Here is a 13,450-nt window from a genome sequence, read left to right as displayed (position 1 = left end):
AATCACAAGAAGCAAACTGCAGCCTTGTCTGGGAAGTGGAATTAAATTAGAAGGGTGTGCTTAGAGCAGTGATTCTTGGCCTTTGCTGCATAGTGAAATTCCCTGAGGAGCTTTAAAAACATTCCGTGGCCTGGGTCCCACCTCCAGAGATGCTGACTTAATTGGTCTGGGAATGGCCTGGGCATTGGGCTTATTAAAGCTCCCAAGGTGACTATAATGTGCTGCCACGTTTAAGAACCACTAGGAGAGGGAATAATACGTATTGAATGGATGGATGTGCCCAGCAAGACACCGAGGGGGTCCCAGGAGTTCATTCTTACAAAAGATGTTGATAGCTGGAGGGCTTTAAATAGTCTGCGTTCTGTTAACCACATTTCTGGCCAATAAAATGGGGATAATCTTCCAGGATTGCTGTAAGGATCATACCAAGTAATGGTTTGGGAGCACTCTGAAAGTTATCAAACTGTAAATATAAGGTGTTCTTATTAGTTTTATACCATTAATGATTTGCTTAACTGACATTGATCAGAAGTGCCTATTACCAGTCAGCTTGAGAAAAGAGCTAAGAATTAAAAAACAAATAAGTCACAGTCTTTTCCCTCAAAGTGAGAGAAATACTCCATTCATGAAAAGAAATAATTTTAACATAATGTGTTACTATAGAGATGGGTACGAAGTGCAGTGGGTCTCCAGGAATGCTTTTCACATGGGTGATGTTTGTTCTGGGTTTGAAGGGTGAGGGATTCCCTGGAAGAGATGAGCTTTCTGAAGCTCTCCCGGAAGAGGGGCCCTCTTCCGGGGCCGCAGGTGTCTAAGTGAGGGGGCGGGGATGTGCAGTTGGGCTGGAGGCCCCAGGATAGTTCTGGAGAAGCTGAATGTGGAGGGATTTAGGAGGAGTAGGGCCAGGGGAGGGCGCTGTCTCAGCTTTGTAGGCCCTGGTGACTGACCCTTAGAAGGTTGTGAAGATAATACTAGTGACTTGGAACGGAAAGGGAGGGGACAGGTTACGACCACCGGTTTGTGATGGTGATGCCCAGTGCAGGTCGCTGATATTTTTTCAAAGATGTATTTCTCCCGCCAGCCTTGCTAGCCAGCCTGGAGAGGAGCAGGGGAGGTGGAAGGCATGAGGCGGTCTGTGTAGTGGTTAAGAGCTCACACTCTGGAGTCACGAGGTGTGGATTCAAATTCCAGTTCCGCCACTTCCTAGGTGTGGACCTGGGCAAGTTCATACGCCTCTCTGGGATTCTTTATCCATAAAAGAGCGATACGAGGATTTGTTGGGGGACGGCGGTGTTCACTGAGGACACGTGGATAAAACACCGCACATAGTTCTGTAAATGCGGAATCAACTGCAGATTGCAGAGTGATCTAGGAAAAAGGTGGTGAGGAGTTTAAAAGCACCTGGGATAGGGTGGCTGATGGGTGAGCACAGGTGCCATTTGGGAAAGATGAAACGTTGAAATCAGGAAAGGCTGAAAAGTATCACCTTAGAAAACTAGGGCCACGGGACTAGAAGCTTCAATGAGGTAGAGAAGCAGTTTGGAGTAAGAGTAAGGATGGATTAGAAGCAGGAAAGTGAGAGGATGTATGATGAAGGAGTGGAATTTCCAAGGTCAAAATTTCAGTGAGCGTTCAAGCACTAACCCTTCTCATCGCCGTTATTCCTTATCTGACATTTTATGTTGTTAATTAACGCAACTTTTAAATTTCAGAAAATCACGTTTGTTTTTTTCTTAAAAGGAAATTGAATTTGTGGATGGTTCACTTTTAAAATTGAAAAGTTATAGTGAAGTGTATTTGGAGCAACCAGTGGAGTTTAAATTACTTTTGGTTGAAATGGATTCCGAGGAAATTGTATGGAAAGCAAAACTGAGAGAGTGTGAGTGTTTTGTATCTTGAATTAAAACTCTGTTTGGGGGTTGGGGGGGGCAGGTGGCCTGGGTGGAAAAGCAAATAGAGTAGTTGTCTGTCCCATCACTGTAATATTAAAACATTCGATTAAGAGAAACAGAGGCCCCAGCTCCTGGGCAGAAGTGCCGGCTCTGCTTCTCAGGCACCCACCGTCCAAATCCCCAGAGTCGACTAGTGGGTGCACGGAGTCCATATTTGCCCTCATGTCTTTATACTCCAGAAACGAAACCCAGTCTAATCAGTTTGGAATTCTGTGCTAGTTTAAGCAGGAAGCTTTTCTGTAGGTGTGACTCCTGTTCTCAATATTATACCCTTAAGTTAGCCAGTTTGAAACAGGCCCTTTTATCCAAACTACAGTTACTTAGCTGGGAAGAGTCCTAGTTGGGACTGTGTATTGGGGATTGTAGTATTTTTGCTTGGTATTCATTAATCTGCTCAAATAAATGAACCTGAAAGATGTTACTTTTTAATCACAGCAAATGCCACAGGAATAAAGGTATTTAACATGTAGCAACCTGAATGACAGATGTTCTTCTAGACTAAGCCTCTTGGCAATTTTAAAGACCACTTTTTAAGCCTTCTTTTTTTAAACTTACTTAATAATAGTCTGCATTGTAAGATGGTTCTGGTCTCCATTATTTTGGCGGCCTAAGCTAACAATGAACTGAAATTGCGCATCACTATTAGGCATCTTCACTAAAGGAACCTGCAGAAGGCCTGCCTGACACACAGGCATCGGTTAGAGCAGGGACTGAATTTTACATGGGACAGGTGGTGTCGAATCACAGGTGAAGTGTCCAGAAAGAACCCCTCAAGTACAGAATGATAATACATATATGAGATTCTTTTACGTGGAGTACATACAAATACACTTAAAATTTAAAGATGTTTATTTTTATGGCTTCCTTCTCCATATGGCACATGATGCCACTGTTCTATTTACGGTAGTTCTAGATTTAAAGAAATACGGAGTGAATGACATTTCACCTGGCAGATGGGTATGGCAGATATCATGACAGTGGGGTGCAGATGACTGAAGTTTGGGAAACACTTGTCCCACAAGACGTGTTAGAAGGAGTACTTGTTATTTATCTCAAGAGTTCAAGCCCAGTGCATTTGCATACATACCAAGTTAAAACCCCAAACTCATATTTGAACTTTAGAGAGGTTGCCAAGACCCTAGGGTTTCAGGTGCTTTCATAAATCGTTGCTTTACTTCCAGTTTCAAAACCACTTTTTCCAATTGCTGCTTATTGTAATTTAACAGGTGACTGGGTTCAGCGTGATCAGAACCCGAACATTTCGAAAAGCAGCACAAGTGGTAAGTGCTCGTACTGGACATTAAACTCGTCTATTCCTTCCATTCACTAGAATTTTATTTATTTTATTTATTTATTTTTAAAGAAGATGTTGGGGGTCGAAGTTTATTAATTAATTAATTTATTTTTGCTGTGTTGGGTCTTCGTTTCTGTGCGAGGGTTTTCTCTAGTTGTGGCAAGCGGGGGCCACTCTTCATCGCGGTGCGTGGGCCTCTCACTATCGCAGCCTCTCTTGTTGCGGAGCACAGGCTCCAGACGCGCAGGCTCAGTAGTTGTGGCTCACGGGCCTAGTTGCTCCGCGGCATGTGGGATCCTCCCAGACCAGGGCTCGAACCGTGTCCCCTGCATTAGCAGACAGATTCTCAACCACTGTGCCACCAGGGAAGCCCTAGAATTTTAATTCTGCTGTGCAAATACGGTAACGTTAAGGACCTGTTCAGTGTTCCATAACTCTTAATCATCAGAACGACCTTTGAATCCATTTTCAATTTGTTTCTATCTCAGTGATGATTTTTTAAAAAAGAACTCTTGTTTGAAGATGGGTAGATAATAAGAACCCTAAGGGAAAGCCAATTTGTTGTTGTTGTTGTTGTTTTTTAAAGGTAATAGGCGGCGAAAAATGAGTAGCAGCTTACCCGATGAGGTGGTCTATGATAAAAGAATGAAGCAGATTGACGCTTCAGGTTTGTAAAAACGTAATCCATCGCTATCAGTCGTTTTCCCTCATCTCCCCCATTGACTTCCATGCAACACATGTGCTTTTTGGGTCAGTCCTCCTGGAGCCACATCCTAGTTGTGCGTGCCCTCCCAGAAACTTTCCCCCTGTGTCCCAGCTCCTTAGGGCTGGACAAGGGTCCTTCTTGGTCTGCCTCAGCTTACTTTTCCAGCTTGACTGCCCAGTCCTCCCCTTCACTCGGTGAAAGTAGAATGGAGGGCCAGGGGAAGCTCCTGCAGCCCGTAGGGACAGGGGCCGTGGCCTGTCCATCTGTGCATTTTCCCATAACACTGAGCCTGCAGCCTTTTATGTAGAAGACAATGAATATTCATTGAAGGAGTAAATAGTGAATGTCCATGTGTGCATTCACCGGCCTCAACGTTATTAGCTACTTTTGGGGGAAGGAGCCGCCAGCTCAGTTATTGGAGACAAAGGTCAACTTAATTTCTTCCAATTAAATGGCAGAGACCAAGGCTTGATGGTTGTGAAAATACAGTAGAGATTTAAACATTTAAAAACAATACTCCAAGGAGCCAGAAGATGGAGTATGTACCTCAAAATTCAAGTCCAGCCAGAATTCACAAATTTAAGTTAAAAAACCCAGACTCAAATTATATGAGACAAGATCTCAAGGCTTTGGGGGCCTCATGTAACTCCCCAGATTAACCCTTTCATCAAAATACCTTTTATTCTACCATTGTAAGAAGGTATGAATCTCTAAAAGCAGATAAACTCTCTATAGACTAAAATAAGCTATTCTTCACATGCTAGAGCAGGAGGTTGTGAGGATGACATATGTCTGAGTTTACTGTATGTCACTAGAGAAAAGTTTATTGTTTCTATTTAATGAACATCAAAATGAGGCTCTGGAGTTATTTTAAAATCTAACCAAATTGGAATACAGTATTTTTCCAGTTTTATCGAGATATAATTGACAAAATTGTGTATACTTAAAGTACACAATGTGATGTTTTGATGTATGCATATATTGTGAAATATTTACCAATCAAGTTAATTAGCACATCTGTTATCTCACATAGCCTTTCTTTTTTGGTGGTAGTGAGAATGCATAAGACCCACTCTCTTAGGAAATTTCAAGTGTACAACACAGTATTATTAACTATAGTCACCATGCTGTGTATTAGATCCTCGGAACTTATTCATTTATAACTGAATGGGAAACAATTTTATATTAAATTGATATATAGGAAAAGTTTTTTCTTGCAATTATTTGGCTATTTAAAATTAGCTCCAACAGCAAGTAACTAGAAATAGAATTAAAATGATCAAATACTACCTAGAAAGATTAAGATTTCCAACCTTTTTAGAGTTGACAATGTAGTAGCGAATAAATTAATAAGATTTACTTAAAAAAATTTTTTTTATTTTATATTGGAGTACAGCCAATGAACAATGTTGTGAAAGTTTCAGGTGCGCAGCAAAGGGGCTCAGCCATACATATACATGTATCCGTTCTCCCCCAGACTCCCCTCCCATCCAGCCTGCCGCATAACAGTTTGGGGGCTTTGGAGATGGTCCTGAGAACTTACTTTTTTTTTTTTTTTTTTTTTTTGTGGTACGCGGGCCTCTCACTGTTGTGGCCTCTCCCGTTGCGGAGCACAGGCTCCGGACGCGCAGGCTCAGCGGCCATGGCTCACGGGCCCAGCCGCTCCGCGGCATGTGGGATCTTCCCGGACAGGGGCACAAACCCGTGTCCCCTGCATCAGCAGGCGGACTCTCAACCACTGCGCCACCAGGGAAGCCCTGAACTTACATTTTTGACAGATCCCATGTATCAGGAGACCACTAGGGGGCAGGGGCCATCCTTCAGAACCCATTCTTCAGTCTAGAACGTTAGAGAGGAAACTGAAGTGCATTAGGGTCCAATACAAACGTTAGGTTCAACTTTAACAGATTGTTGGCTGTAGATGAGTGAAAGCGTCACGGTCCTGGAGGAGGGGCAGGAAGGATTCTTCCTCCCTCTTACTCCCTTCTAGTGTCACCTCCAGTGTTTGTAAGGCCTTGAGGATCCTTAACCGAGACTCTGTACCCCATGAGCTTTGCTGCACCGTAGCACAACCAGCTGAAAAGTGGGAATGTAGAAAATCCACCTTACTGCTAGGGCTGATATTTTTTATGGGGCCAGTGGTTTCCATTGGCAAACATATACCCTTCCAAGATTATGATACTGTTTCTTAGTGAGCAACAGATATTACAGATACCATCCTCTGGCTTTTCTGTGGAATGTGCTCTTTCCCCTAATGCCAGGAGATGGTGGAATGGAGACTGCAATTCATATCTCTTGCTGTTCTCTTTATTGACCACTAAAGGTAGCATTCTGTATGTGGTGTTAACACTTAGATGAAGTTGCAGAGCTGGGCAAGGGCAAAAGCTGTATATTTTTCTTTTTGAGCCACATAAATTATTTTTGGTACCTGATTTTTTTTTTACTCCAACCTAATTTGTGCTGCTTTATAAAACAATTTCATTCCCTGAATTATTGAATTATCATGTGAGCATTATACCCCAGTTTAATGTTGTATGAAATTGTTCCCTTTGGTCCTTAAGATAGTTGGGAAAGCAGGGATTTTTTTTGACACTTAAATATATTTTAAAAGCAGTTATTAAAGTTTCGAATCATGGTTTCTTTTTTTATCCAAAGAATACATTTTCATTGTAAATGGCTATAAATGAAGTGTTTAGCGGAACAACTGAATTCTTCATGTGCTTTTAGATGGAGTGAAGACTAAAACCTTGTTAACAGACGCTCAGTTGATTAACCTTGCTGAGAAGTTGGGGAAGGAGTGGGTAAAGATTGCCATTGCCAACCTGAAGTTGAAGATTAGCGATATCGATGCGATCCTGGAGAAGAAAGAAGATGTCACGATCAATAAGTTCAGGATGCTGAAGAAGTGGCAAGAAAAGGAGCAGGGTAATGCCACAGCTCAGAATTTATGGAACTGCTTGAAAAGCGTCAGTTCAGTGGAAGTCCAAGATGTGCTGAAAGGTAAGCAGGAAGTTATCTTAGTCATTTACTTGAAATCAAGCTGTGTCTTTGCAAATAGCAAATTTCTATTATAGAATGTGTTGCTTGTGTATTTATAAGCTCGGGTTTAGAGAACTGTGCAAATGCTGTAGCAATAAGCATGTGGGCTGCCATAATCTAAGTAAAGGTGACTTGTGTATGCAGTCAGAGGAAGTGTTCAGATCCCATCTCAAGTGCTGGCTAGGTTTGTGACTAGGCAAACATTTTTTTTTTATTGAAGTATAGTTGATATATAATATTATATGTCACAGGTGCGCAATATAGTGATTCACAGTTTTTACAGGTTATACTCCATTTATAGTTATAAACTACTGGCTGTATTCCCTGTGTTGTACGATATATCTATCCATGACTAAGCAAATTCCTTACCTGACTTTAAACCTCTATGTTCCCATCTGTCAAATGGATGCAAAACCCCAGTGTCCTGGGTCTGGTGTGATAACGAAAAGAGGTAATGCGTGTAAATCTCCAGGCAGGTAGTGAGGCTTAGGCAGGGACCTGACTGGTAGCATTCATTGATCCTTCTAGGTTTTCTGTGGTGCTGAAGCAGTGCTCCAGGAGGCCACTGCGTGGCACTAGTAAACCTCCAGCAGCAAAGAAGGGAAGGGAAAGAGCAGAACCCAAGAGAGAGCTAAAGGGAGTTGTTTCTGGTCTCAATCCAGAAAACCACAGGGTTCCTTCCTTTGTTTTAAGCACTTCTTTTTTTGTGGCTTGACTTACTTATTAGCACATTGTTAGAATCAAGGTCAAACCAATTCACAACTTTGGTTATTATATATTGTTACCATGATTAACAAATGTGGTGTTACTTCTCAGAAGCCTCAGCAAATCAGAGAGAGGTTTTTATTTGGAATTCTATTTGGACTTTTTATTCCTTGAAGAATGTAAAAGTGTGTCAGCTCCCCAAAAGCTTATATGAAAAGTAAAAGTCTGGGGCGGCGAACTCTCAGGATGCTGTCAGGTGTGATGGGCAAGCTTTCTGAACTCCCCCACCATTGTTTGGATGCAAAAGCTGCAAGCAGATAGAAGAGCCAGTTTTTCAATATCAAATTTTTCACTTTTTCTTGGGTATGTTGAAATTATGTAAGTCACTGAGGCCCACATGTGGAAATCTGCTTATTTGCATTTAGGCACTTCTGCCTCTTGACAGTCTGGCCTCTGTGCTGTGATAAGGAAATAATCACAGCCTCTTCCATCAAAGGAAGGCTTGGAAATCTGACTATCTCACAAATCCTGTAAAATGGGTTGTTATTTTTTGTTTTCTTTTTCTCTGCTGTTGACCTCACTAGAGGCTTGACTGGATGACAAGGGTTTGTGACATTTTTTAGCAGTGGAGGGGATCATAAAAGCTTCTTAGTCCATTCCCCTCGTTAAATAGGAGAAAAATCTTCTGTGAGTTAAAAACAAACAAACAAAAAACCAAAAATTTACCGGTGTTTTATGCCCTCATGTAGCCAAAGTGACTGGTTAATTGGCTGAACTTTGTTTTTTTTCTTTTTGTTTGTTTATTTGTCTATATTTTATTACCTTTTTACATTGAGCATTATTTAAAAACAAAAGTTGTTTTTTTTCTTTTAAATTAATTAATTTATTTTTTTATTTTTTGCTTTATAACAAATTTAATCAGTTATACATATACATATGTTCCCATATCCCCTCCCTTTTGCGTCTCCCTCCCACCCTCCCTATCCCACCCCTCCAGGCGGTCACAAAGCACCGAGCTGATCTCCCTGTGCTATGCGGCTGCTTCCCACTAGCTATCTACCTTACGTTTGGTAGTGTATATATGTCCATGCCGCTCTTTCGCTTTGTCACAGCTTACCCTTCCCCCTCCCCATATCCTCAAGTCCATTCTCTAGTAGGTCTGTGTCTTTATTCCTGTCTTACCCCTATGTTCTTCATGACATTTTTTTTCTTAAATTGCATATATATGTGTCAGCATACAGTATTTGTCTTTCTCTTTCTGACTTACTTCACTCTGTATGACAGACTCTAGGTCCATCCACCTCATTACAAATAGCTCAATTTCATTTCTTTTTATGGCTGAGTGATATTCCATTGTATATATGTGCCACATCTTCTTTACCCATTCATCTGATGATGGACACTTAGGTTGTTTCCATCTCCGGGCTATTGTAAATAGGGCTGCTATGAACATTTTGGTACATGTCTCTTTTTGAATTATGGTTTTCTCAGGGTATATGCCCAGTAGTGGGATTGCTGGGTCATATGGTAGTTCTATTTGTAGTTTTTTAAGGAACCGCCATACCGTTCTCCATAGCGGCTGTACCAATTCACATTCCCACCAGCAGTGCAAGAGTGTTCCTTTTTTTCCACACCCTCTCCAGCATTTATTGTTTCTAGATTTTTTGATGATGGCCATTCTGACTGGTGTGAGATGATATCTCATTGTAGTTTTGATTTGCATTTCTCTAATGAGCCAAGATGTTGAGCATCCTTTCATGTGTTTGTTGGCAGTCTGTATATCTTCTGTGGAGAAATGTCTATTTAGGTCTTCTGCCCATTTTTGGATTGGGTTGTTTGTTTTTTTGCTATTGAGCTGCATGAGCTGCTTATAAATTTTGGAGATTAATCCTTTGTCAGTTGCTTCATTTACAAATATTTTCTCCCATTCTGAGGGTTGTCTTTTGGTCTTGTTTATGGTTTCCTTTGCTGTGCAAAAGCTTTTAAGTTTCATTAGGTCCCATGTGTTTATTTTTGTCTTTATTTCCATTTCTCTAGGAGCTGGGTCAAAAAGGATCTTGCTGTGATTTATGTCATAGAGTGTTCTGCCTATGTTTTCCTCTAAGAGTTTGATAGTTTCTGGCCTTACATTTAGGTCTTTAAATCTTCTGTGAGTTAAAAACAAACAAACAAAAAACCAAAAATTTACCGGTGTTTTATGCCCTCATGTAGCCAAAATGACTGGTTAATTGGCTGAAGTTTGTTTTTTTTTTATCAGGACGTTTTAGTATCTTGTAACCACAACCTTAAAAAATTGTACTGGTTTATCTTCAGCTCAGGAAAACCCAGCCACTCCCAGGAATTCTTTTTTGAAATGGACAAGTGACTTTCTTTAAAAGCATGTGCCCTTTCCCCCCCAACAATGAATCTTTGAATTCATTTCTCTATTTTGTTAGGTTTCTTACAGGAAACATGAAGTTTGGAAGATGAGCTGAAAAAGGAAGCTTCAGGAACTTTTACCTGCAAAGACCCTCGCCGTGGTAATTGGATGTGGACTCCGGAACCTAGAGCTGCACAGCCTGTGGAAGCAGCTCCTTTCACAGGCTGCCCACAGCTCACATTATTCAGGGGCAAAGGGAATGAAATATTTAGAAACCTTGAGGAAGACAAAAAACCTCTGCAATATCAAGATTTTTTTTTTTTGTACCTCCCACTCACACCCTCCCACCCGCTTCCCCACCCAAACAAATACACTTACAAAGGGTGCTTAAAATGACCCAACCGCAGTCAGGTGAGAAATGCGATCGTTTTCCTTTTGGAGTCTGTGAACTATGAAATATATATCAAGTGTTTGAAACATTTTTAGCAGTTAAGTGTTGGAGTACTTAAATGGCACCAATTTCGTTTAGCTTTTTTCCTAATGACATTAATAATAAAGAGAGGTTCCTGTTCTTTTAGCTCCCACGCAGTCAGACACTTATGTGCCTCCAGGTACAATATGTCTTTTTATGTGAGGTGTGATTTCCATGTCTCACATTACTAACCAGTCTGGCTAGTGGTCTGTTACACCATTAAACCAATCATGTTACCTGGCCCTAGGGTGATTAGAAAGGAATGTAATCCTCTCCCCATCAGTGTTGGGGCAAACCCTCAGAGGTGATTGCCTCATCTCACTGGGCAAGTTCAGCTGGGTCCGTCTTCAGAGTCCCTGCGGGTTTCATCAACCTTCTGAAATCACCAGGCCAAACACTACATTTCTTGACTTTGGCCCCTGGGTCATTTACTTTGGGGAGGGTTGGCAGGTGGGGAGCACAGGAATGCCACTCAGAAATAGCCTTAGCCAGGACCAAGGGGAAACTCTCATCTCTTCTCAAAGAGGACTTGCCCCAGGGAATCATGGGCCATATTGGCTCTTGTTAATGGGTGAAATCTTGGGGTTTTTTTGGTATGTATAGATACTGTCACTCTCCCAGAATTATGCATGTGGTGATTAACATTTTGGATATGTTAACTTATTTGAAGAAACTATAAATTACCATTAGTCTCCTGTAGACATTAGTTGGAGAGTAAAATTCAATCTCAATGAATTAGAGAAACACACTTTAACGATAGCTTTGCCTGTGAAGAACAAATTGACTTTATAGGGAAGAACGTATTTCTAATGGTCAGGGATTCTGTGGAATTCAAATCAATGTCACTTTATGAGTTTTTTTTTAATTCTATATTTTAGGAAACACATGGAGTTTTAACATTCAGAAGTGTAAAATACTTAAAGGACTTGATTTTTTTTAAACGTTTATTATTTTTTTATAAGTTGTTTTCCAAAGAAAAGCATAATTTCAGAAGTGCTTTGTATATAAGCTGCTTTCCTAACAATTTCCAACCTTTTTCCTACTATGGATAAAGGCAAGAACAATAAATCTGCATTTGTACAGTGCTAATATGTCTTCTTTGTATTATTATTTACTGAAACATTACTTTTTAAAGCATCATATTCCTTGGTTACTGTTATCTTGGCTGTTTGGGCGTTAGTTGGTTTTGCTCCCAGCCCCAGTTCTTGGACTGAGGCCGAGTGAGTGTAAACCAGGGTAAACTAACCCAGGAGTTTGCACAGATTCAGGAGAACCTGCACATCCCCTAACCCTTCTCCCTCCAGGAATGATTTAGAGTGTGTCTTCTCCCCGCCCCGTGGATGGGGAGGTATGTTTTTATGTAAAACCAGGTGTATTCATAATTAGTTCCTTACTTGTGCATATCTGTTAACAGGATTTTTCTGCATATTGGGGGCACATATTGTTCTTTTTTTGGATTGCTTTAGGGGACAACCTTTTTTCCCTGCTTCATCATGTGGAAGTGTGTTTCCACTCCATTTTCTAAAGAGGCCACTGTATTTGCCGATATTTTAAGAGTGCTCTCAGGAGGACAGTGGTTTTCAGCGGTTGGCCCAGCCTGTTGGTTGGCCCAGCCTGTTGCGTTGCTGGAAGTCCTTCTTGGGTTGAAGCAGCACACTGCTTGCTGAAGGTGGGGATTCCAGACTGCCTGGGAATGCATCTTTTCCAGCCCACATTCCAGGGCTTGAGCATTTCTGTCAATGGCTCTGTGGCTGCTGATACTAAAACAGAGGCCCTGGGGTTGAATTCTGAGTGCAGAGTTCTGAAGTTCTTCCTGCTTTTTAAACTGGGACTTCCAGCCTTGAGCCTCCAGAGGATTTAGATCCAATGTATTCCAATCGTGATGGAAATTTCTGGTTAAACAGCCTGTAGTTAGACTGCTATCCTTATTCTGCAGAAGTACATTCTTGCTGTTTGCTGTAACCTTTGGCACGAGTTTCATTTTTAGAAGGGGGTCTGATCTATGCATTTATAGCAGCGTTTTCTTTTCAAGCAAGTTGAGAAATCTAAAAGATCGTTTTGTGACTTATAAAAACTTAACTGCGGGGAGGGGCTTGGCTGAGTTCTGTTCTTTCTTTAGCTGTAGGAGCCTTTTGTGAAAGGAAATCTCACCTGGAACCTGCATTGGTAAAGCGTTCAGAAGTGGAGCTGCTCTGCTGGGGGGTTACTGAGGGCTGATGAGGGGTCATCGAGGCACCCTCCTGGACCCCTGACCCACTCCTGTCGGGGGCAGCGTGGGAACCAGCTGATAAGATGACTGCTTGGGTCTCTGGGAGCTGTCGTCCAGGAGTTTGTATCTTCGATGTCTGCAACGGGAGGTAAACCCCTTTCCAGTTCACCAGTGATGGATGTTTGGGCGGCACCTTGCTCCTGAAGGGATCACATAATGCCAAACCATAGACATGTAAATTATTTAAATCAACAGGCTTGTGGAGACCTTCCAGCCTTCCTTTCCCTCTGCAATGATGACAGCAGATGACAGCTGATGCTCCATCAGCCTGTGTTCCAGAAGAGAACCGTGAGAGCAGAGGCCCCAACTGATAAGCAATGAGCATGTACCTCAAGCAAGAAATAAACCTTTGTTTTAGGACAAAAAAACAAAAACAATGAATGAATTGTTAATGAATTTTGGATTTTACCCCATTCTAAGCATGTATAATGGTTTTGAGCCAAGCAAGCATATGCATTTTACAATTTTTAACTTTTTTTTTGTAATTGGGAATAATTTGGTTTTTAAAGACTAAAGACTTTCTTATGTATTCCTAGATTAGGAAAAGAAATGAGAAACGTGTGGAAACCCATGAAGATTTGCCTTTCTCTACCATTTTTGAGTGCTGGGGCCTGAGCACACAAATACTTGAATAACATGACATTTCCTGTACTT

At 41.4% G+C, this 13,450-nt stretch overlaps 1 protein-coding gene across 1 annotated transcript in view; it reads left to right on the top strand.

The window, feature by feature from the left end:
- LOC308617934 (uncharacterized protein) overlaps positions 1–11,612 on the top strand; it is a gene marked incomplete at its 5' end in the record, with an annotated part of 56,407 nt that extends 44,795 nt beyond the window's left edge. Inside the window, 5 exons of the mRNA XM_081235344.1 lie at positions 1,741–1,879; positions 3,179–3,232; positions 3,833–3,913; positions 6,680–6,952; positions 10,132–11,612. Of these exons, the coding sequence (XP_081091470.1) occupies positions 1,741–1,879; positions 3,179–3,232; positions 3,833–3,913; positions 6,680–6,952; positions 10,132–10,151 (567 nt within the window). The 3' untranslated portion in view covers positions 10,152–11,612. The remainder of the gene's footprint in view (positions 1–1,740; positions 1,880–3,178; positions 3,233–3,832; positions 3,914–6,679; positions 6,953–10,131) is intronic.
- Between the last annotated feature and the right edge of the window lie 1,838 nt (positions 11,613–13,450).

Source organism: Mesoplodon bidens, assembly GCF_964165515.1.
Source record: "Mesoplodon bidens genome assembly, chromosome: 5".
Classification (NCBI taxonomy): domain Eukaryota; kingdom Metazoa; phylum Chordata; class Mammalia; order Artiodactyla; family Ziphiidae; genus Mesoplodon; species Mesoplodon bidens.
This window is presented reverse-complemented; position numbering and strand designations above follow the sequence as displayed.